Source organism: Anopheles maculipalpis, chromosome 2RL (genome assembly GCF_943734695.1).
Source record: "Anopheles maculipalpis chromosome 2RL, idAnoMacuDA_375_x, whole genome shotgun sequence".
NCBI classification, from domain to species: domain Eukaryota; kingdom Metazoa; phylum Arthropoda; class Insecta; order Diptera; family Culicidae; genus Anopheles; species Anopheles maculipalpis.
In genome coordinates this window covers 75276197-75301914 of record NC_064871.1, presented here as the reverse complement: position 1 = coordinate 75301914, position 25718 = coordinate 75276197, and the positions used below count along the sequence as shown (strand labels likewise).

Here is a 25718-nt window from a genome sequence, read left to right as displayed (position 1 = left end):
AGGGCGGAAAATGTATTTTTTTCATAAACAATTTTTAATAATAATATCAAGCTTGATACCACTTCATAGGCTGATACCAAACTCCGTTATCATTAACGAGTTCTATCCCTCCTTCGAATAGGACATTCTCGCCCGACCCATTCCTACATCCTGAACAAATCCAGTCCTCCACTCTGCAGCTTCTGCCACATCCTCATCGATTGGCAAGAATACATGACACATCGAGCACTCTCCCAACTAGACACCGATTACGGGACAATCCTATCACCCGACAAACACCATCAGAACTGCCTTACTCGATTTTTATGTATCATCAACTTATAAAGAGAAATTTAAGCAATAAGTTTAACTTTTCACAAGCTATAATCGCAATAATTTAAAATAACGGATATGCCAAAAGCGCTGTAGTTTTGTACCTGTATTAACCACATTTTGCACACAGTAGAGAGGCAAATGTAGTCTCAGAAACTCAAAGCCTATATAAATAAACGATTAAAAGAAAACTACAACTTCAGTCTCAGTTCAGGTTGGACTTCGCTAGTGTTGGAATTTAAAAAAATAATGTTTGTTTAATTCATTGCCGAAGTAAATGTGGTTTAAAATGTCTTCTACGTTGCTTCGAAAGAAATATCTGTATAAATGTACCTACAAATAACTTGAAGAAAAAATATAATAAATATTTTTTTTTTGTTGTTGATATTAGTTACAAAACTTACCAAATTTTCTAATAAAATTATGTGTTATTTTTTATGTAACAAAACTTCCTTTCCCTCGGTGCATTAAGGGGAACACGATCGATGGTCATCCTGTCACTATTTTCAACCGTTTTTTGACTTACTTACTTTACCTGCTTGACTCTCTGAAAGTAAGGAAAAGTGCCATAAATAATTAAAAAGACGTTACAAAATACAAGACTGAAGTAAATCAATGCAGCATCCCTGTGGCTTACAATAATTTTACTGTGACTGCTCACACACATACCAGCATACAGATAGGCTATTTCTGCAGCCATTCGTAACGTTCCAGCGGCGTACGAACAGACCACCCGTTATCAGTTAATAGCTTGATTGTAAACAATGCCCACTATCATGCTAACCAGCCTCCATCACTCGACTTAAAGCCCATAAGTCTGCGTCTGACGAGAAACAGCACAGTCACTTTAACTCATTCAAGCGACCAACAGTTCCAACTGGTCTATCAACCCAGCCAGACGTGCCATATTCTGCTATCTGCTGCAAACAAGCTCTCCGAATGGCGCTGGTATCGGTGCGTGATTACGAGCAACGAGCGCATGAAATTATCCCGCGGAACGCGCTCGACTACTACCGGAGTGGGGCCGGCGATGAGCTGTCGCTCCACCTCAACCGTACCGGTTTCGATCGTCTACGGATCCGGCCCCGAATGCTGCAGGGTGGTGCCACACGCGATCTCACCTGTACCGTGTTTGGTGAACGCTTTGCCCTGCCAATCGCTATCTCTCCTACCGCGATGCAACGCATGGCCCATCCCGAGGGTGAGGTGGCTAATGCAAAGGCAGCCGCCAGCAGACAGTGTCTCTTCACGCTGAGCACCATCAGTACAAGCTCGATCGAGGAAGTGGCTAATGCGACACCGAACGCACCGAAGTGGTTCCAGCTGTACATCTATCGCGATCGCCAGCTGACGGAGGGTTTAGTACGCCGGGCGGAAAAGGCCGGTTATCGTGCGATCGTGCTGACAGTGGATGCACCCCTGTTTGGACTGCGGCGGGCCGATATGCGCAACAAGTTTTCGCTGCCACCACACCTGACGTAAGTGCAATTTGGCGTACTAATTTGGTGCATAAGTGACGATATTAAGATCTAACTTAAAGGCTGTGAGTCTACAGAACTTACGAAGGTTAATGTGAATTTGTGACAGGATTTGTTTAAGGATGCCGAAGAACTTGGATGGAAAATACTAAAGCCAAAAATAGACTTTGCTTTAATCTGCTTAAAAGTGTATTCCTCGATGGATATGAATTTCGGAAGGAACTGGAGCCTTGTGAGTCATATCTTTAAGGTAGTTAAAATGGTTTAATGCAAGTGCTACCAGTGACGGGGACGTTCTCCCTGGGGATGGGGATACTCACTTACCTTTTTGCAAACAGGTTCTGTCTGGATTGTCGCCAGTCCGGATTGCAGAGTTCGGATTATAATTGCCATCGTAGTTATCTTCTTCATCTTCTCGGCTTTACGACCCACTATGTCGCGCCAGTCATCTAACGGCTTACTAAACTCGCAAATACTACGTAGTTGGTTGGTCAGTGCTCACTACGGGGAAACGATCCGGATGGGATTTGCTTTGTAAAGACCGGTTTCCTTTGTCGCCTGGCCACCAGGCCACCAGTGTTAATATAAACACTTTATATCCTACTACTCTGTACTTTTGTGGAATGACGAGTCCTCTTGAAATCTTCAAAACCTAAAGCCATAGTCAGTCCAATTACAAAATTATAATCACAAATCGATTTACTGTTACGGCACTGCAAGAAGAAATATTTGAAAAAATGGTTAAAAATTAGTTGACACTTGACTAAAGCAAGGCCAAGTTAGAATTCAAACACAGGTTTATTAAGGACCGTTTGTCACTGTCGGATCATCCTATAAGGTGCCCCAAACTGAAGTCCCTAACGAATTGGTGGTAGTAAATACAAGGTGATTTAATGAATGAATAAAATTGCTGTCTCGTTTAAGGGGCTTAGAATTTTGTTGCAAAGACTTTGTATTGAGACCCTCCTCAAGTTCATTTCCGCTTAGGGTCTCAGAGGGACAAAATCCGTCGATGATCTTTTTAAACGAAGGCTTATGTCAGGAATCTTTTTTCTTCAATTGAAAGGCCATAGTAGATCTTCTTAGTACACAAAATGTTTGATAGTTTGGGCGATACGGAGTGAGTGCATCCTCTCCTTCGGATCCGGTTCTGCCTCAACAAATCCAGTAGGAGTTAAATAGAATATAAACAAAAGTATTAAAAAATTCCGAAAACCTCACATGGTGGTCCTATGACCTAGCAATCCAAGTCTTGCCCACTGGAAACTAAGACTAAATCGATTTTACCAATTCCTACTGCTGCCACAGGATGGCAAACTTCGTTGGAAAAGCTGCAAACATTCGCAGCCAGGGTGGATCGGGCATCAACGAGTACATCGCCGAACAGCTAGATCCCACACTATCCTGGGACGATGTAAAGTGGCTGCTCGGCTTTACCAAGCTGCCCGTCATCGTAAAAGGCATCCTTACGTGCGAAGACGCCATCATCGCGGCCGACCTAGGCGTGCAGGGCATATTCGTATCGAACCATGGCGCACGGCAACTGGATTCCGTCCCCGCATCGGTTAGTAGTGTCAGACACGCTTCCCCCCCTTTCTGCCCTTCTGCCCAATAGCTTATACTACTCTGTTTAAAACTAACTTTCAGATTGAAGCATTACCGGAAATTGTAGCCGCCGTTGGTGATCGGGTGGAAATATTTCTCGATGGAGGCATCAGCCAAGGGACGGATGTGTTTAAGGCGTTAGCACTCGGTGCACGAATGGTGTTCTTCGGTCGGCCAGCACTCTGGGGATTGGCCGTCAATGGCCAGGCGGGTGTTGAGCACGTGCTGGATATATTGCGGAACGAGTTGGATCTAACGATGGCGCTGGCTGGTTGCAAAACGCTCGCGGATATCACAAAGGACTATGTGGTTCATGAGAATTATTACAGTAAGCTTTAGATCATTGGCAGAAGATTTGGTTTTACATCGTTAATGAAGTTGTATTACTTCTATCACGTGTTAGTATTAGAAGTAGTGTACAAAGCAAAATAAAATAGAAGTAGTATGACTGATTTATAATTCAAGACTAATTTTGTCTCACTTCAAGAAGATCCGATCTATAAACCATAAGAGACCCGGAGCGGTTCAGGTCATATGCTCAATTCCAACGAGTCGACTTGTAGGACTTAATCCCGAGCCCATTGGATGACCATATGATTTGTGCTACATTTACTTCAATTCTGAAGCATTGCGCTGCTACTATTGAGCCTACACTAGCTTCGATTTTTCGTGATTCATTGAGCTTGAGAATTTATCCGGCCATGTGGAAAATCTCGTTGCTTGTCCCCGTGCACACAAAGCTAGAAAAATCAAATGCCAGTAATTACTGCGGCAATACTTCGCTTTGTGCTTGCGTTAAGGTTTTCGAGCTTCGTTTGCGCTAAGCTAGTGTAAGAACCTCTTCCCGCTGCTGCCTCGAACTACATAATTGCTGGCCGATATGGATTCATCCCGAAGCGCTCAACCACCACCAACCTGGTTGAATTCGTCAGCCCCTGCTACAGGTCCATGGATACCGGAATCAAGCTCCCTGCTGGCAGCCACCTACTATATGCGGACGATGTTAAGCTATTCTTATCGATCCACAACCGGACAGATCTACTACGTCTTAAAATATAAATTGAGCTTCCACGACTCGACCCACTAAAAATGCGGTCGGTTTTGCAGCACCCTTTGATGCGGTCCGGTTTTGGCATACGCCTCAGTTGTATAGTGGCCATCTGCTGCTCGTTCGCTAGCCCAGCTGAAATCGCCTGTGCTTCTGGAGGGTGGAAGTGGACTACGCTGGGCGCTGTGTGCTGCTAGGCCTCGAGTCAATAAAACAAGCGAAACTGTAATGCCGAAAGGATGTTTGTTACGCGACTCCTGGACAATCGAATCGCCGAGGTTAGTATCTGGCCTTAGCCTATAAGTTTCGCCGGGATCGCTCGTAGAAGATCGCCGTACCCGATTTGGCGCCTCTGATCCGTTTTCACTGTTTTTGTGGACTGGCTATACGAATCCGGTCGCAAAATGTCTTTTTATGTCTTTACAAGTCTAGCACATTAAAAGTCTTTGTCAACGTCTCACTTTTTGTTTCGAATGCTGCTCTCCTAACTTAAGAAAAAAAAACCTTTTTTTTTATTTTACTATTTTTATTTCGTTTTTTGTGTGATTTTTGTTGTCTCGTATTTTGGTAATAATTTGAGTAGTTCTGAAAATCTGTTTTTGTGTGTGTATGTCTGTGTTTTGCATTATTTTTCTGTTTCTTTTTAGTTTCGTGATGCAATCGTGGCTGTTGTGTGGTAGTTTGTTGTGGTTTAGATTTTGGCTGCCTGTTTCACTGATTCTGTAGTTTCATTAGTTAGCTTACTTAGGTTTCTAATATTATTTAAATTTAAAGAGTATATGCTTATTAGTGAAGTTTACGTTTCATCTTTTCCTTCGTTCCTGTGATGTTTTTGTTGTTGTGGTTTTTCTGCTTCTTCTTGCAATTACTAGTCACCAAAAAGGGGTTCGATTCCCGTTCGAGTTGTTCGCTACGAATCGGTTCTACTTGATTGGCATTACCCTGCAAAAAACCGCTCTGTTCCTCTAAGCCTTTTTCCTGTTTGACAATATTATCAAGCAAGCAATTTATCAATCACTACATTTAATGTGGGGAGGGTAATGTAATTCTGAAATTTCTCTCCTTCTGCCCATTCATTCTGCTTTTGCTTAACTCTCTCGCTAATGAACAGAGTGATTGTTCGGGTACGATTTTGCATTTAATTTGCCCCTCATTTTCTTTGTTTTTTGGTGATCTTTTGCAAATCGAAGTTTTTTTTTCGAATCAGCTTATCAAGTTCTTAAACATAGTTTCACACACCTTTCCATAAGTGATTACATTGATTACATGTTTTGTTTTTTGCGAGCTTATCATAGGGATTATACTACAGAGCTTGTTAATTTTTTGTTTTTACTTTTTTTCCTTTTCAAAGAATCTTAATTGTCCGTGTATATATGTGTGAGACTTTTTGGGCAAAAGATAGTGCGCATCTAAAGTTTTTTTTTTTTTGTTCAATTCAATTTAATGAAGAAGCTTGTTTGAATGGCGAATGGCCGAAAGCAGAGACGGCATCATTAGAGCGTATTTACGTTTGGCAAATTTCTTTTAAAAAAAATCATATTCAATTTTCTGCAAAGCAAACGTCTGCACCCTTAAATTGTCGTTCAATTGCCAAACACGTGTAAATAAATGCAATTTTTGTTTTGTCTCACCTCACCACATTCACTACTAGCATACGATCCCGCTAAATAGTATTCATATATTACGAAGCAGCATATTATTTCGTATCAATGCTCTGCTATTATTTGGTTTGTACAACAATTGTTGCATAATTTTGATTAATTTTTCCTTTTGTTCGGTTATGCGTAACACAACTGGAATTGCGGCGTATTGCGGTGTTTGAGGATAAGAACTGTCGATACATTGATTAAAATGGTTTGCTACATTAAAAAGCTCGCCGATTAAAATACAAGACAAAATATGGCACTTAACTATAAGCTTAGATACGTTGAATCCTGAAAAAACGCACAGAAATAAAGAAGAAAAACGAAAGAAATATTTAAAAAATGATACTGTAAGCACACTGATTTTATGCTTCAATTTTGAACAATGATGGAAGAAAATGACTAGAAGCTGATTTCAAATTTTTCATTGTTCAGATTAAAAATAATTCACATTATTCAGAAAGAATAAAGTGTCGCTCAATCAATGTATCGTAAGCAATCTCATCGGTTCTCGTTTTTTTTTTTTATCTTGCAACGAACATTTATGCACCTGTGTATCTGCTTTTTGCTTGTATGTGTGTTGATTATAGTTTTACTCGCTACCACCAATAATTTGGTTTAAATCTGCCTCTTATCGATTTATCATTTCGTTATGCGGGATTTTGAAGGGGGGGGGGGGGGGGGGGGGGTAGTAGTAATAATGTCTAAGTTTACTATTTTGTGTTTTTTTTGTTTTTAAACTGCATTATTTACGTCACACTGATACGGTTTAGTTTTATAAGTTAAGGAGAAAACACGTACATGTACTTGAAAGTTACACATTTCTAGTTCACTTTTTTGTTGTTGTTACTTTTGCCTAAAAAACTTTGCCTCGAGTGTAAGCCGACCCCGCGTTCGTTTATCTTTCCCATGTGCACCCTTCACGACAGTTAAACATAATTAAATATGTTATATGCGTGTGCGTGTGTGTTGTCTGTCTGTCACAGACAGATAGATGGCGGGAAAATTAAAATTAAGCGGCTGTTTAGGTGGTTTCATGTTACTTCTGACTGGTGGTCCTAGCTCGCTAATGGGCACTCTCTCGACAACTCATATTCAATTTCTTATGAGCTTATTACGGTGAGAAAAAAATATCTTAAGCCACACAAATGGTTGGAAAAATACCTTAAAGAGCTTCCTACCGGGTTTACCGACGCAACATCCGCCAGCTATTAAACCCGTTCCAAAAAACTAGTGTTCACGCGTCCTCTTCTACTAAGATTACCTCTGGGGATGTAAAGAAAAGGTTCCTAATCAGCATTCGTTGGTGCAAATAGGCTCACAGGAAAAAACCCAATAAGTCGATTCGCAATAGATTGAGCAAAAACGTCGTGCCGCCCTTGCATCGCGGTTGGTTGTAAAGTGAGTGCTGGTAACACAACCGTAACAATCCGAAAGCGACCGCGTTCAATTTGTTTTAAAACCTAGCTACCGTTTGGAATTAGTTTTGGGTGTACGTGTGAGTGTACTGCTCATTATGCAAGCTTAACGAAGCAATCTCATTATCAAAATAGGACGAAAAAATAGACAACACACAAGAGTAGCATTTCCATATTTCTATCCACGAAAAATGTCGTGTACTTACAAGGGGACAAATACGGAAGAATTGGGTACACATACACTAAACTAAGAGTAGAGGTTTTCTCCCGTTTTTTTTTCCTTGTTCTTCATCACACATTATTCCCCTTTGAACACTGACTTTTTGCCGATTCTTGCTGGCATCCCGGTAGTCTTGCTAGCACACAGGAAATTAACAAACAATCGTTGGCGGAGTATGGTTTGGACAATAATGATTTCTCGATCAGTAGCGCCTAACATCCATTTCTATTCCTTCAGACACTTCGCTATCCGCGCAATTGTTCAGACTCTTAATACATTACAAATTACTCTCTGATTCTGTCTACACGCTATTTTTCCACCCTGCTGGACAGTAGTAATGATTCAAGTAGATTGAAGCACTGCTGCTCGCATATATTTGTTCCTATTAGAACGGTGATGCATCAAAAAGGAGACGGGAGTTTAAACGTGCGCGGAGTCCTTTTTTGTTCGGGCTAATTAGTTCAAGAAAGTTATCATAAATTAAAGCTTCCCCGGCTGCTTCTTATCAGCATTGTTTAGGTAGATCAATATTATTTTTAAAAAAAGTGCTTCACAGAAAATACCGGGGCATTTGGAAGAGTTTTCTTTTCCAACCATTCAAACAAAATGTTTGGCTGATAGTTGCTTGTATACGATATATTAAATTACTGGTGGACTAATTACTGGTTCTCCGGTAAAGGGTAACATATGAATGTATCTGCTGTAAATTTTAAAGTTTTAGTCTGATGGATCACTTTTTTCTTGCTTAGAAAATCCACAATTTTCTCAACACCAGCTGACCGGGTTTATAGTCTAGATAAAAGGGAGATTAAATACTAGTTTTCTATATAGTCGTAAAAGTGTTAGACTTGCGCAGGTTTCTCTGCTATCGTTTGGTGACTCAAAAAATGTGCGCACTGTTGTTATTACGTAGGCTAACTTATAGATAAAAATTTTTTTGTTTCCCTTTCCATTTTTTTGGTTGGCTTACTTAACACAAATATTAATATCAATGCGAAGTAAAATCGGTTTCGTAATATTTAGTCATATCACTAAAATATGCACAATGAACGTAAGGACACACCGCACACAAGATTTTGCTCCTTAGCCCCACCGGCTAAGGAGCCGGTGACGATCGGGTCTGATGATTATGCTGAAACCATCCCACATCAACGCAAAAAGGACAATGGACCTATACACATACCCTTCCCCACAAACACACACACACACACAGCTAGAGAGTGAAAAGAAATTATGTTCAAGAAATATGTAGCTGATCTATGGATTAAATTTAAACGAATGCGCTAAATTCGTGTGTGTGTGTTTTTGTGTCCATTCGTCTTGCGCCTTGCTGACTGGTACCGTCCATCATCCTTAACCGACCTATGCAAAATCACACCCATTACACATATGTGATGGGCCGCATCATACACTACTTGGGAGGGTACAACACCCTTCGGCTACATGCATCGTATTTGCGCCGCGTTTGATCAACAGCTAGTTAGTTGATGAGGTTGTTGAAGAGTGTGTGCGGTGATGGCACGCGCAGAACTTGCTGGCTTACAGATTACACTGCCATAGTATCGTAGGCTGTGAGTCCTGTGTTACCGGAGGCTGCTGCTTGTTTGGTGTACTTGGGTTTGACTTCGTTTCTGTTGCCGGCGTTGGAGAAAGAGATAGAGGGAGAGCAGGAAGGAAAGAAACGCAGGAAGAATGTAGATGTTAGTATTATTTTTAAACCAAAAATAAATTCAAGACTCCTTCTAATGTACTGCAAAACTGGAGTTAAAATTATTTTGCTTTGCAATTTCGGTTTTCTTTTAAACTTACAATGTGCTCAGTTTACGATCCAGCCTTTTTTGCTCTGATCGATGCTTATTTTTACAGTGGTGTATTGTACATTATTGTATTTTAATCAGCATTCGTGAATTAAATGGTCACGTGTTTTGACTAATTATGTTTGCATGTTTTCATTAAATCGAAGGCTTCCTCTGTTCACGCGAACAAACTTAAACGTTCAAATAATCACATTAATTTAAAGCATTAAATCATACTCAAGCAATTATTGAAAAATTTCATCTATTTGTGCTATAAGTATGTGTGTTGAATAAACGACTGCACTGCTAGTATTTACAATTCAACAAACATAAAAACAAACACAACAAACACGTTCATACATGTTTCAAAGAAATAATCACCATAGAGAATTAAAATAAAAGAAATCATTACTAATAAAAAAACCATCATTCTTTTCTTTTTATCTTGTAAACTTCCTCTAATACTTACGCCATTAGTGACAAATGAAGGACCTTTAATATGTATGACCTAACGCACCATGAAAGGTTAATCTGTACATTACTACTGTATCCAAAAATGAAGGCGACTGATGCAACGCTCCTGTCAACAAATCTGCCAACAAATTTTCCAATCTTCGAAAGCGTTATTATAATCTTTTTTAGGGATGATTTTAACGATCTTCGTTTTCGACACATTCAAGGTCATTATGGAACTCACTGCATCACGAAAGGCTTTCTGCGCTATTCTCAACGAATCCGCAGCAGAAAATTGCTTACGCAAACAACATTTTATGCCAATTCTTTGCTCAACAAATATGAACATCGCAAAAAAACGAGAATTATACGAGTAGCAACTCACAAACTAAACTGTATCTCCTATCCGGATGAATGTTTTGACTTGTAACTTGGCAGGGAAGTCAAAGACATAACTATTGGCAAGAAGAATTTACAATCCATCAACTCCTTTGACACGCGCAGTTTGAGCTTCCCTTATTTCTTGGACACAGTAGTATAAATTACCAAACAGAAGTTAACATATGAAATCTTTTTGTTTGGATAACAAAAAAAGGCAATGGCCATGCACTGTATAAATTGCTAACAAATCCACACCACATTATATAAATTATTTTAAAAATTATATATATTAATCTAACTACACATAAAAAACACACATACACCCTCTTCCCAAAACATAAAACACATAATTACCTTTTCAACAACTTCTCTGTTTCGTCACCATTAATGGCATCGTTGGATTTCGATGAAGCTGTTTTGATTTAATAACATGGTATTTGGTTTACAAAGACGAATACATTTGGACGTGGACAGAAAATATTGAAAAAGAAAGAAAGAAAGAAAGAAAAATCATAACATGAATAATGAAGAGATTTTATAAAAAAAAAAAACCATAACTTAAGTTAGCAGCTTTAACACATATGACTCATGACGATATGACTGAGGTGATGTCATATAATATGTTAGAGGTCGGGTAGGGGTAAACAAAAATTGTTTCGTCGAATAAATTTAGCGTAGGAGTTAGAGAGAATAAAACTTATCGTCTAATACACACAAACATCATTATGCATTATTGTTGCTACACATGAAACGCAAATGCATGCAAGAAAAGGGGGATGCAATTAAAAAATATAATTTCTAGTTGGAAGAATGTTAACACTATAGTAGAATACACATGAACATGATACATGAAACGAGATGATTAAAACTGAAAATATAATGCCTTCGAAGTATGAATTATGTACCAATTACATCCAAATAAAAATTTTCTTTATGGCTTGACGACCTGCTTAGGTAAGGTTATCCCGTGCAACGAGTGGTTTGTTCGACTTGCTGATACCACGTAAATGGATAGTCAGTTCTCACTGCGGTAGAACGGCCCGGATGGTATTGGAACCCCGGTCCCCGGCAATGTGAAGAGGGGCGTCCGTTGATTCCTCACCACCAGACCGCTCCAATAATCCATATAAACTCATTATTTTAAATCATTTTATCTTCTTTTTTGACAATTAAAATCTCAAGTGGCCTTGAGAGTCTGCCACAACAGATGGCTAAGACGCTATGGGTGGAAATTGATAATGGTCCCTTTGAGTTAGCAAACTAACGCTGCTACCATTTTGATAACGCTTTCGGCTTAAAGTTCACCGTAAATAGATCATGTGATAAATTTTACTCTTATTACAATTTCCTTTACCTTTAGAGGCTTTGTAAATTATTTATATCAAAATGTAACAAAACGAACAGTCAGTAGTATGACTAACTTTACTAGAGCTATGAAAGCTAACAGGCTGTCTTGCTGCAAGTCTTGCAACTACATCAGAAAATATATTCTAATTCAGGAAGACTCGCAAAGAACACATCAAACATATTTTTTAAAGGATGTACATAACCTAAAAAAAAGATGAATATGACTGGATAGAGGAGATATGACGATGCTTTGTTGTTGATTCTTACGCGAACGATCGATGAAAAATTGCTATTAAAATTATTTCCTAACAGCTAAGAATGAATGTGAGTAAATGTCGACAAATGCAGCCATGTATGAGCACAAAGTGTTATGAACGATTAGCGATCGACTGAGATCGATGGAGGGAAATATGCATACACTGAACTGGTGGAATGGTATTGCAGGCAAAAAACTAATACGCCGGCAACTCACCCTCAGATGGTTCTGCAATAGTGTCACCGATAGAAAGTTGCAAATCGATATCACATAGCAATATAAGTCGTTTGGAAAGGTAGGATCAGTGATCATTTTTGCGGTCCGCAATACACAGCAAACAAAAAAAAAAGATATGGAGAAAATGAAATGGAGCTAAGCGTTAGCGTTTTGTCTAAAGGTTGAATCGCCAAATCTGTCCACGCTATACACTCATTCCATCGAATACTGAAAACGAATCCCTTGCTCGCCATTTCTACTCACCTCCATAGTTCCCGCGTGGACCATTATCGCGGTCACACTCAGCTTCGGAAATTTCGTTGCTTTCTTTGGAATCGTTAAACGACGAGTTGCTCGTGTCGTGGTTGCGTGGTGGTGGTGGTGGCGGTTCTGGCGAACCTACGCTGCGACGTCCAACCGATCCCCGGGAGCCATAGTGTTCATAGGGTGTGCCATAGTTGCCACCGTACTGCGAACCGTACTGATCATCTTCCGGAGCACAGTTGGCTGGATCGTCGTATTCGGGTCCTGGGCCACAGTACAGTGAGCCACCCTGAGAGTTGATGCGTGTGTAGCGTCGCTAAAAGTGGACATACCCGAATTAGATAACCGATCTCGCACGAAAGCATGGTGCAAAAGCCTATCGCTTACGTATTGATCTTCCTCAGCACAGTTGGCCGGGTCGTCATATTCCGGTGCCGGAGTGTAGATGCTGCTTTGGCCTCCTTGGCTGTTCTTGGGTGCATAGCGATTCTGCCGTGGCTAAAAACGTTAGGGACTCATCATTCTAATAGGGAACAACGTAGGGTTTGATTGGGCCCCACAGGCTATACTCTACCATTGACTGTGAACCGGACCGTGAGTGTACATGGCTAGGAACCTGCATGGCCATGCTTGATCCCATTGTTCCCATATGTCCTGGACCGCCCATACCATTCTGGTGCGGGAAAGTTTGGAAGTTCATTGCCTTTGTCGGGTCCATTTCTTCCCGGAATCCGAGCAGATGGAACGTAGCGTAAGGACAAATTTCATCTTCCATGCCTAAAGCAACGCAATCGGAATAAACAAAATGTAATTTAATATCCAATTTTCACACAGTTTTCTGGCAAGCATACGGTTGTTAGTATCAAAAACCCCAACTTTACATTCGTTACGACATATCTGGTTAGTATCAGGTTAAATCACACTATAGTCCAATAGTTTTAGTACACCTTACCCTTGTCTTTATTACGCCCGGTAGGATTAGTAGATAGTTTGAGGTTTACGAACGTTGAAATTTCAATGTTTTCAATAAAGTTCCAATTGGTTAGATGTGTTAGACACAGTGAACATTTAGGAAAGAGATAGAAAGATTGGTTTAAAACGTGTACTCTAAACATATTTGTAAAGTGTTGCACAGCAAGCATGTTAAACAAGGGAATCGAAATCGAAAGAAGAAAAAGAAAACACACAATCGAACTAAATGCCAATTTAACCTACAAACAAAAAACCACTGAACATTCAAGTGTTGGTGAATGGTGAAAATCTTATACGTGACCGATAAAACCGGGAGGATCAAAGAAAACTTTACCATAACACGCCGGCGGATGGTTGAAACGTCTTGGCAGTGGTGGTGGTGCCTTCTTCAGTTCTTCGTATAGCGGACGTCGCGGGTCCCAAGTGGTATGGTTGGATTTTATGGAGGGATTATGGCCTAATTTGACACAATACAAATTATATTCAAATTTATGGCGATGGAAACTTATAAATCGCTAAATGCTAAATCATATGATGATGGTTGAAGTGAAATTCAATCAAAGACTAATGCAACCACAACCTATATGGCATAGAATACAAAGCAATTGGATTCAATTTAACGGACATGAATGTTTAAAGAATCTGGATAATAGTTACGAAAAAAAAAAACACAAAACACACGCACACATCGCGTAGATAAGATATAGCAACTATAGTTGTGAACAAAATAGTAGCAGTGATGTTTGGTTGCATAAACAGAATTTCATTATGATTTTATTAGCTCGAGAGCTACCGGAAGGCCTCTACTCTATAAACTGAGGACTGTGAGTGCGCTCTTCTAGTTCAAAAAGGCAGCTCAGCACTCTTCTCAATTTCAAAGCACGTATTTCACTAGTAGAAAAAAACCCATCGACTTTATCAACTATTTCATTATTAGCGGGACAAAGTTTACTCACGTGTGAGCTCTTCACCCTCTTCGAGCTCTTTGCCCTCACGAGGTAGCTCTTGGCTTCCCTCAGTGAGGGCGCCCTCAGTGAGCGCGAAGGAACCAAAAGGCTTCAACTCTCACATGATAATGGTCAGATGCCCTCTCCTATTTAAAAAGAGCTACCTTACACAATACTGGTTATCTGTATAATGTGTATTATAATCAATAAAGAGAAGAAACATGTACTTATGAAAATCTCTAAATTCACGAATCAACATACAAAACGAAAGTCAGCCGATGAATAAACAAACAAATCGAAAGTCAGTTTTGATCGTAATGATGAAGAATAACAAATATCCCCAATAGTTTCAAGCCCTGTGTCTTGTCATGCGCTTTATGCCTTTGAGTAGATTGGATTACGTGCTTTTATGTTTAGTACGATGGGAAGTGAACAAGAATATTCCAGCTTGATCGATCTTAACAACCCGAATCGTTTATTGGTGGAGGAATTTCAATAAAAATTAGAGACTTAGCTTATCGCCATTCTGATCCAACGCAATGCTGGAATCAACATTATTAATCATCAGCATCATCTTGAGCCTGATTCGCGCGGCGATTCAATTCATCTGAAATTATTAGATCACAAATCAAACATCACAAATCTTATCTTAAAAAAGTAAAACTATGTGTGAAGTTTCCACTTTGCCCTTCAGGGTGTCTACTAGCAAACTTTTGATTCGCGGTACACGTAAAATCTCACTGCTATTATTTTGAACTACAACTGCATGTGATGTATCAGAAGAGCAAAACAATTGTCATAATTCACATTTTATACCGAAAAAAACACAAAACGAACTTCACAGTTTCTCGCAGAAACCAAACAGATTCAGAATAGATAGAAAAATAGCAACAAGCTTCACATCTAAACATATAAATTGCACAAATATGTACTACGAGAACCTCTGTAGTTACATGTCGCACTTTACCATACTTACAATTACGATGATGACTATGTTTGTTGGTACAAATTTGGAAGCAAAATTTACCCCATAACCTAACACCTCCACCAAACGAGGCCCATAAATAAGCTTACCTATGGAATTATACTTACTAATAACAGTTCCACGCTTTACACGATCGCAGGTATTGTAGTTCGATCCCGGCACTGGTGGCAGCTTACGGTTCGGTGGTGCAATGTACCCTAGCTCGTCACGGATATCCGGTCGTCTCTTGTCCAGCGTAGCCGCACCCGCCGGTCCCATTGATTGATTGTACACGACATCGTCTTGATGGTTGGGTGTTGAATATTGTGATGGAGTAAAATAATACACGTTATTCGACAATAGTGGTACCTATCTAAACATCTACAATAGGGATCAATTCTGTCACTTCTGTGCTGCTGTGGGCAGGCAAACTGTGCTCGCAACTGCCCGCGTGTGTAAGTAACTTTACAAACACAGAAACACATCCAACGGCAGAAACAACAATAATAGCTAAGCGCAACCTACAGTATACATCCTTCGGTCCGCATCGGGGATCGTCATCTCGGCGTCGGGAGATCGCTACACATATTACTAGTACACCTACCGCCACCACGATCACGGTTGCGATCAGTGGTACCATTACGTTCAGGTCAATCCAGTGCGGAATCCACGGTGGGTAGATGGTACCGGGCTGAACGGAGCCAAAGCTTGGCGCCACCGTACCTACATACGCGTCCATTTATTGTTCATTTCGTTGTCGTTTCCAGTTGGGAGAATATCAGTATGGGCAATTTATGATTGCACCAACATACACCAAAAAAAAAAAAAACGCAAACCAAAAGTACGCATCCACCGAATGATGGCCAGATAAAACATAAATTATGACATTCCCATTGTTGGCAAGCACAGTGACAGAACCGTCCACATATAGATAATTAGATAACGAAATATAATTTAAAGAAAGAAAAAACAGAGAAAAAGGAGAAAGAGAAAAGAGAAAGAAAAAAGAAGAGATTTTCCAAAATCAGTATACCTTTGTTAGTGTTGCCTTTGCTACGCAGAATACATATAACAATAATCGCAATTATAATAACAAGTAAAGCGGCTACGACTGGCACTACTAAGTTCAAATTGGAAAGGATGATACGGATCGTGTCCTCAGCCGTTAGCTCGGGTATATCGCGTGTGGGTGCGATTGTCCCTGAAACAACCAATCAGAAAGAGAAGAAGAAAGAGAGAGAGAGAGAGATTGAGGGGATACATTAATAGTTAGTTTTCTTCGTAAAACAAACTTGATGGGTTGACGGGCAATTGATAATTAACACAATTTGCTTCTTGCTTATTAACGGCTTTACACATCACACTACACAGATGTTCGGAAAAAAATATGTAATCAGTTGAAAGGAACAAAACCAACCAGCTGCCGGTATTTCTCGACAATTGGATGCATCAATTCGCCATCAATGTGAGGCCTTTTTAGAAAGTTCCCTAATTTCAAAAAAACAAAATGGCAGTAAGTAAGTGCCTGACTGTGAGGCTACAGTCAGTATGCTGCGCCATTCAGAGTACATGTTGCTTTAAGAAAATTAATTTGAAAAAAAAAAAACTATTCGCATAACATACACGTAACGACAGCAAAAATACCAAAATTATAAGATTATAGTAACATTGACTAGCTTAGTAATACTAGGAACAACTACAACGGAGCTAATAAAAATATAACATTGTAAGAAATATGTTCAGCTATATGGAAAGTGTGCAGAGAACTAGTAATGTAACAAGTAAATCGTGCCGCAATAACTATTGGAAGAATAACTTGATAAGAAACATGTTAGAACTACAACAAAAAAAATCATTAAAATGTGTCTTATGCACACATTAGTCTCTTTCATATGTAAGATGAAAAATATGATTACAACAAATAGAATAAATTGAAAAGAAAACAGTTTTGTCGATACTCTTCGTATGAAATATTTTAGCTGCCAATAACAATAAAAAACAAAAAAGGATGTGTAAATGAAATGCACGATTTTACTCACAAAAAAAACATGGGCTTACGGGAAAAATAACTGCACTATTTTTGTTTTGCTTGTTTTGGTAGGAAAATCAATACCCAATTCCTGTAGAAACAAGTGTGTAATACCTTATGTGAAAGCATGTTAATCCTTTACTGTTTTGATTATATTTGTATAGTGTTTCCTTTTTAATTATTTTTAAAACTAAGTTTTATACTCGTATCAGTGTGACGTTTTATCCGGTTGATAGCTTTCTTCATACAAAAAAAATGGATGAAAATGATTTTGCTCAACATTTTCTTTGATCATCATGCGGGTTCGTTTTTAATTCGGAGGCTGGGACTAATTATTCCATAATTTTAAGTAATAATGCAATTTACTAGTGTAATGGGTTTTGTTTGTGGAGTGGATTATCTCTCTTGAGGACAACAACGGAAAACTAACGTTTACTTGCTCCAGTTGCTTGCTTTCTGATGGTTGTTTCAGAGATATATGTAATATAAATGTTCACGGAAATTCAATTAAATCTAATGTATATGGTTCACCGATGGTACATGTGAAATAAAAAGAATAATGTAAATTAATTTTCCTAAAGTTCACTTTGACAGATCAATTACCAATTAGTGCTATACATGTAACAGTGTCCTAACAAATTTTAACAAACTAAAAAAGCAAAATATAATCGTGAAAAAATGTACCTTCATTCGCAAATTATAAACTGATGTATGACCAAACGAAACAAAGTAAATAAAGTATTTTTTTTACGTAATAAGAGACTTAAATGAACAACTAAAACATTATGGTCAAAAGAAAGCTTATCCTAAATCATGAAATGTGATGTATTTGGCTGATAAATGTTGTATTTATTTTTATTTTATAAACATCACCAATTATGTAAGCACTATTTATTTGAAAAATATAAAATAATAATCCTATCATGTTTTTTTTTTTTAATACCGTCACATAAAAAAGCGCTAATGTTATAACAATTAAATCTTACCTCCTGTCATGGTGAGCGTAGCGAATTCATATTCAGCAACAGTAAATCCGGCATTGTTATGAGCGGTTACACGAAGATTATACCAGGTGGCAGGTTCGAGATCCAGCACGACAAAGTTTCCACCCGGCTTGACGTTGTTCGAAATCTGGTTCCAGTCAATTTGATCCCTGCAAGAGACACAAATATAGTATTATAAAAGTACCACATTACAGGGTTTTATCAGTCCAATTCAAATACAAAATGAGAGAAATTCGTATAACACAAGCTAAAGGAACCGCGACAGTAATCAAATCTGGCAAGCCATTTTAAAATAGTGAGCTAGCTCCTCAAAAAAGTAACAATATTTTTCAAATCCGCCAATAGTTTACCCCAAAAGGCGTTTTGGCGGCTCTTTGCAATCATTTTGAAAATTTGAATTGACTTTCCAAATTTGATTTCGGTCGGTTCTGTAAGGTTTTCTACGTACTTCTTCTTGTGCTCAACAACGAAATGAGACATTCGGCAACCACCATCCTTCCACGCCGGAAGATGCAGCGTGATCGAGTTTGACGAAACTTCAATAAACCGTGACTTTTCGGGCAACAGTGGCTTTGATCCCTTGGTGCGTGTGTTCAATATATCCGAAGGCTCTCCTGCTCCAATCGTGTTGTAAGCCGTCGCATATACTTGATAGCGTGAACCACAGTACAGTTTTTCGATGGTATATTTCGGTGCTTCCAGCGCAACATCAATCGTTTCCCATTCACCAAACTCGGGCTTGTAGTGCAGCGTGTATCCCTGTAGCGGTGCAGTGTCCGACTCGTGAGGCTTCAACTTCACTGACAGCGAATCGGTCGTTGTGGCAGTAAGTGTAAGCTGTGGCGATTGTGGAGGTGCCAGCACAATCAATCGATGCGTAATCGAATCTTTGGCAATTGAGTTTTCGGCGGTACAGGTGTAATCACCAGCATCCTGACGAATCACGTCCTTGATGAATAGCGAACCTTCCGGCAGCTGACGAATACGCTCGTTCGGTACAAACTCTACACCCTTAATCTTCCAGGTAATGTCCGGCGTTGGGGAGCCCACAGCCAAGCACGGTAGTTTAGCGTCCTCCTTGAACGTGGCGGTAAACTTGTCGTCGAACGAAGCAATTTTGGCTGGAACCTTATCACTCGGCATTGCGGACAACGTTTTAGACGATTGACCCTCTCCAATGGTGGTAGAAGCAGTGACCCAGAATTCATACTTTTGATTCTTCTCCAATCCCGACGCCTCGTAGTTGATTTGGAACGATGGAACTTTGAAGCTCTTCGGTTCTTGATCTCCACTCTTGATGTACACTGTGTATTGCAGAATTAAACCGTTGGGTTGTGCCGGTGGTTGCCAGGATACGAGGATGGATCCTTCGGACATAACCAATGCCTTTACAGCGGTTGGCGCTTCCGGAACGTCTTGTTCTGTTTGGCAATGGATTGGCGCACTGCGTACTCCATCACCGCCCGATGTCGTTGCCAGGACCTGCATCGTGTAGTTGGTGTATTTCTTCAACCCATGAAGAACCGTATCACTTGAGGCCGTTTTCTTGTAGTCCTTGTTCTTATCGTTGTTCCACAGATCGCTCGGTGCGTACACCACCTTGTATCCCTTGATGACACCGTTTGCCGATTCCAGCGGTGGGCTAACCCAGGATACACGAATCGTCTGCGAGGTCAGTGTTGTGCACATCGTGTCACTTGGCGGCTGATCAGGTGTACCTTCTGCCGTGTATTGCTTTTCTTCGTCACTCATCGGACCAGCACCAACCTTATTGAACGCTTGAATTACGATCGAATACTGCGTGTAAGTCTTCAGATTATTGATCTCCAAACTGTGTTCCTTGCCTTCTCCACCTTCGGGCGAGTAGTTAACGGTTTCATACACATACAACGTGTTAACGGACGTCTGCTTGTAACCGACATAGTATCCCAAAATATCTCCATTCCACTCAGCGCGTGGTGGTGCCTTCCAGCTAACACGCAGTGTTGACTGATTAATTGCTTCAACCTTGATTGCTTGTGGTTTTCCGGACGGTGCCTCTTCTGCCGTAATAATCGTTACCACATCGGATGGATCCGACACGCCAATTTCGTTCTCGGCCACGATGCGAATGTTGTACGTCGTTGCCGGGCTTAGCTTCTGCACCTGAGCCTCATTTGTATCTCCAGGAACAATTACGCGATCGATATCATTTTCCCAAGATCCACGGGATCGCTTGAACTCAATAATGTATCGCTTCAGCGGAGAGTTACCATCGTACGGTTTGGCCCAGCTCAGCTGCACAGTGCGTCCCGATTTGTCCAACACCTTCAGCGCATAGGGCATCTCTGGCGGTTCCTGGATAATCATGTTAATGCTAGTATCATCGCTACCGAAAGCATTTGTAGCCATGCAAGTGAACAGTGCGGAATCGCTACGCTCCGTACGCTTAATCGAAAGGCTTGAGGTAACACCGTTGGTCAGGATCTCTTCACGAATCGTGTACCGGTTATCCGATTTCGGGTCCAGCCGAATGTTGTTCATGTTCCATAGAATGCCAATCGGTTTCTCACCCTTTGCCTCACACTGCAGCACAGACGGTTCACCACGGCGAGCGGTTTGATTGCGCAGCTTCTCTACAAATTCTGGCGGTGCTTGTACGGTGATCAATGTAACTGCACTCAAACCTGATCCAATACCGTTAATCGCTTCGCACAGATAGTATCCTTCGTTCGATTTCTGGATGTTCTGGATGAATAAAGATCCTTCTTCAACACGAATGCTTGAATCATTCGATCGTAGATCTTTATACTCTCCAGGAGTGTCTCCTAGGAAAAAAATAGTTTCATTAGAAAATTAATTGCATACACAATTCCTGACGCTTTACATACCCACTGCCTTCTTCCAGGTCACCTGTGGCTTGGGGAAACCATCTGCTTTGCATTCTACTTTGGCGTTTGATCCCTGAGCAAAAGCCTTGTCAGTTGGTTCAAGAATCCATCTTGGAGGTACTGTTTTATTGGAAGGCGGATGATCGAATCGACGGTACCGATGTGGATAGAAATAAAATAATTAGTTCACATTCTTTTTCTCTTCCCACATGTATTAGTTTGGTCATTAGGGATCATTTTCGGGATGCCAGCTCATTTTGAAATTTGCGTTTCCCATCTTGGAGCGCCATATTGAAGAAATGCAAAGGATTTTTAGCCGTTCATGGGCTTTATTTATTTATTTCATACTGATCAGCATCACAAATGATCTGAACCAAACTAATAACTGCAGTGGGTCACTTTAATTATAAGAAAGCAATAACTGGGACAACTTAAAAGTGGGTGGGAGTTTTAAGGATATTCATGCACTACTAGGCGCTATTGCGAATGTGTGTCCTCGTAATAGGCGCGAAATTACGGGCACACACACACATTCGAAATGCACTCTTTTCTACAACCAAAAAAAGGAATCGGGATATGGAACAGTTCAGGGTAAAAGGATGGCCCCAAGTACGCCCTACCGACAGACATTAGACAGCAAAGAGAAGTGCTTTCTTGGAAGGAAAGGAAAAGGAATTTTGTGGGATGTTTTTTAGAAGGGATGTCGAAAGCACTTGTTTCAGCAAAGAGAGTATATCAACGATGCGGTATAGGTCATGGTCCCTAACACTCGGTTAAACTGTCATAAAACTGTTGTTCATCGTGACAGCCCGTTTATTTCAGTTCGACGAACACATCAGAATGTGCCAGGATGCCGTAGTGATAGAGTTTCTGTTTATAAGAGCGCTGAAAATAGGATAGCAGGAAGCGAACGTAACAGGATATCACGATACCACCGCCATTATCATAAGACATGAATCCCACTAACCCTTCACAATTAATTCAACAGTGGCAATAGTCGCAGCTGCTTCATTACTAGCCTGACAGCTGTAATTGCCCGCATGGGCACCACGTACAGCCTCGATGCTCAGGGTGCTGCCTCGTTTCCTTGTTTCGATCCGTACGCCCGGAATGTGCTTCGAATGAAGATTCACTTCACCACCGTACAACCACACAAAGTCGACGGGCAGATCGCCATGCACCACGGTGCAGATGAGCTGAAAGAACTCATCGACAAACGTCGGATTCTCGCCCGTGTTGATAAGTGATATTTTGGGTGGAACTAAACAGGAAGGAAAATAATAAACAGGTTACAAGAGATCGATCATCAACATCTAATACCGTTCACAATCAGTTGCTCCGTATGTTCAGCAACGCCGGCATCATTGGTGACGAGGCAGGTGTAATTGCCGGCGTGACTACCCGTGATCCCCTCAATGCTAAGCGCTTTGGCACGTTTACCGACCGCCATTGCCGTTATACCGTGCAAACTGTCAATCGTGCTAATTGCATGCCCATCATACAGCCAATCAATCGTCATGGGAAAATCGCCTGATATTACACTGCACTGTATCGATGCCGATTCACCATAGTTCATCGGATCAGTTCCAAAACTGAATGGTAGAATTTTGGGTGGTACTAGTCAGTACACAGCGAAAGTGTAACGAATAAAAGGGTTCAGAGGGAAGAAACAAAGATGGAAAACCGATCGTTACTATATGTTGGAAGAAAACTACAAACCATTCACAATAAGCTCCGCCGTATGGTATGTCGAGCTGGCTCTGTTAGTGGCTCTGCAAGTATAGTTACCGGCATACCGCTCATCAACACCGTCTATCGCAAGAGCCTTAGTGCGCTTGCCAAAATCTGCTATATTCACACTCTCGCTAAAGGAAGCTTTCGCAATGGAGGCATTGTTAAACAACCATTCTATCATAATTGGCATGTCGCCAGAGATGACACTACACTGGACGGATGCAGAATCACCATAGTTAAGGGCATCTTCACCGAACACAAATGGAGCTATTTTTGGAGGAGCTTACAAAAAGAAAGAAACACGTACAGTATTAACTACTGGAGGAACCATAAGGAAATGGGAGGAAATTCTAAACCATACATAATCAGAAACAGACACAACACAATCCAAGTCGTTCCTAACCATTAACATTTAGTATTGCCGAGAAGGTTGCCACCTCTGCCTGATTCGTCGCTCGACACGTGTAGTTGCCCACATGGCGTTCGTTGACACCGTCAATCGATAGGGCTTTGGCTTTCTTGCCGAAATCTGCCTGATTAATGTTGTAGAACGGATCCAACTGATCTACCGGATCTTCGTTCAGGTACCAGTCGATTTTGATCGGGAAATCGCCAGACGTTATGCTACAGTAGATCAATGCCGAATCGCCATAATTCAAGGGTTCGTCACCGAAGGTAAAAGGAGCTATTTTGGGAGGAACTGAAAGGCGCCAAGGTACATATTCAGCATCGGAATTGATTAGAATTTGGAATGAAATTTGCAAGAATATAAATTGAAGTTATTTGAAAATTGTATCCTAAGACTTGATCACTTGAGAGATCCTGAGGATTTGAAGACTTGGTGATTTTATCTTCAACAGCACATTTGCAATTATCAAACACAAACTACACGAGGTTGAGAGGAGTTGGAGGTTAACGAGAGCAATATCTTAAAACTATAGTTACGAATAACTAAATCAAAATCACACCATTCACTAGCAGCTCCGCGGTGAACGATACCGTATCCGCCTTATTTTGTGCCTCGCACGTATAGTTGCCCGCGTGTCGTCCGTGCACAGAATCGATGTTCAGCACACTCAGTCGCTTGCCAATGCTAGTGATCGTAACCGTATGATCGTCAATCAAATATCCATTGAAATACCATCTAATGGAAAGTGGAAAATCTCCCGAAAGCACATTACACTGGACCGATCCCGAGTCTCCCGAGTTCATCGTCTCCTCGCCGAAACTGAAGGGTACAATTTTGGGTGGAACTTAAAGGGAACAAAGACAGAGGAGAGAAAAAAGCAAAGTATAGATGAATGATGAGATTGTGCGTACCGTTCACCACCAGAGAAGCGCTGAAATGTACTACGTCTGCAAGATTAGAAGCTTCGCAGGTGTAATTTCCTGCGTGACGAGCTTCCACTGAATCGATCGTCAGTACCTTTGCCCTTTTCCCAATGTTCGTGATTGTGGTGGCAAGATCTTCAATTACGGCACCATTAAAATACCACTTGATGCCGATCGGCAAGTCGCCCGATGGTACATTACACTGAACCGAGCCCGAATCGCCCTCATTCATTGGATCATCACCGAAACTGAAGGGGAAAATTTTGGGAGGAACTGTCCCCCCAAAAAAACGAGGATATAGAGAAAGAAAAAGAAGAAGGATGCTTGGTATGTAGAGTTGCATTTATTTCACAAACCATTGATTATCAACTGGGAGCTTTGCTCGACCACGCCTGCCAGATTCCGGGCCCGGCAGGTGTAGTTACCGGCATGATGGTCTCGTATCGATTCGATCGTTAATGTACTGACACGCCGGCTAGAGTGCACTATCGATATGCCGTAATCGTTCGATTTCGATACGAGCTCACCATTGTGCAGCCATTCGAGAAACATTGGCAAATCGCCAATCGTTGCTGCACACTGCACCGTCACGAAGCTGTCAATGTAGGATGGGTCCTCGCCGAAGGAGAACGGGAATATTTTCGGAACAACTGCACCAAAACATACCGGTAGAGGAATGATGAACATGTATGTCATTTAATAGCAATGGAATTATATCATGCATTAAAGGGACCATAGTGAACGTAAAAAAGTAAATTCTGACAGGAATTCATGCAGACTTATGCGGTTAGCACACACACTACTCGACCATCGCAACCCACACCATACCCTTCACAAACAGCTCCGCCGACTGATTGCGACTACCGGCCACGTTCTTTGCGGTGCAGGTGTACACTCCTGAGTGAGCCGCTCCAACCGAAGGTATACTTAGCGAGCTAGATCTTTTGCCGATCGATGTGATTTCAATGTTGGAGCTAATGCGTATTGGTCGACCGTTAAACAGCCAGCTAATCTCAATCGGCAAGTCACCCTTCGATGCATGGCAAGTCACCTGAACACTTTCCTCCGCATCAACGTGATCCTCGAAGTGGAATGGATTAATCAACGGCAGAGCTTAATCAGGTCCCACCACACGGAAAAGGAGCATTTTGGAGAAGGACAAGAAGGAAAGAAATCCTCTATAACATAAAGACAAACCGTTTATTATCAACTCTGCATTAGAAGTCGCTTCACCGGCTTTGTTTTTGACGCGACACTCGTAAAGCCCACGGTGCTGTGGCTCAATTGCATTAATGCTTAGGGAGCTTAACTTTTCCGAAAGCTTCACTACTACAATGCCTTCATTTTCCGACGAGATTGGAACATTATTCAGATACCAACGTATCTCGAGTGGTGAATCACCCTTTACTACCATACAATTCACCGCAAC

The 25718-nt window shown here is 40.9% G+C and overlaps 2 protein-coding genes across 51 annotated transcripts in view; one reads left to right on the top strand and one right to left on the bottom strand.

The window, feature by feature from the left end:
• Positions 1-1251: 1251 nt before the first annotated feature.
• On the top strand, positions 1252-3742 carry LOC126556176 (uncharacterized). The gene is made up of 3 exons (XM_050211399.1): positions 1252-1790; positions 3099-3354; positions 3438-3742. Exons 1-3 carry the CDS (start codon positions 1252-1254, stop codon positions 3732-3734), a joined length of 1092 nt encoding a protein of 363 aa, XP_050067356.1. The 3' UTR covers positions 3735-3742.
• Positions 3743-9211: 5469 nt separating this feature from the next.
• LOC126568747 (cell adhesion molecule Dscam2) overlaps positions 9212-25718 on the bottom strand; it is a 60723-nt gene continuing 44216 nt past the window's right edge. For 37 of the 50 annotated variants that reach the window (XM_050225327.1, XM_050225291.1, XM_050225295.1 and 34 more), the window contains exons 10-21: positions 21224-21343; positions 18802-21160; positions 18336-18502; positions 15846-16043; positions 15449-15622; positions 13744-13866; positions 13012-13214; positions 12825-12935; positions 12438-12753; positions 12174-12185; positions 10709-10766; positions 9212-9355 (exon numbers count right to left, since the gene is read on the bottom strand). In XM_050225327.1, coding sequence (XP_050081284.1) covers positions 9271-9355; positions 10709-10766; positions 12174-12185; positions 12438-12753; positions 12825-12935; positions 13012-13214; positions 13744-13866; positions 15449-15622; positions 15846-16043; positions 18336-18502; positions 18802-21160; positions 21224-21343 — 3926 coding nt within the window. In that variant the 3' untranslated portion in view covers positions 9212-9270. Of the gene's footprint in view, positions 9356-10708; positions 10767-12173; positions 12186-12437; positions 12754-12824; positions 12936-13011; positions 13215-13743; positions 13867-15448; positions 15623-15845; positions 16044-16353; positions 16522-18335; positions 18503-18801; positions 21161-21223; positions 21344-22543; positions 22841-23360; positions 23658-24645; positions 24940-25718 lie in introns of all 50 variants that reach the window. The other 13 variants (XM_050225343.1, XM_050225334.1, XM_050225335.1 and 10 more) reach the window with 4 other exon arrangements.

Excerpts from the sequence above, each read along its gene's own strand:
- LOC126556176 (XM_050211399.1), top strand. The coding sequence starts at position 1,252 with ATGGCGCTGGTATCGGTGCGTGATTACGAGCAACGAGCGCATGAAATT. Across the intron at positions 1,791-3,098 it reads TCGCTGCCACCACACCTGAC|GATGGCAAACTTCGTTGGAA; the intron begins GTAAGTGCAATT and ends CTGCTGCCACAG. Across the intron at positions 3,355-3,437 it reads TGGATTCCGTCCCCGCATCG|ATTGAAGCATTACCGGAAAT; the intron begins GTTAGTAGTGTC and ends ACTAACTTTCAG.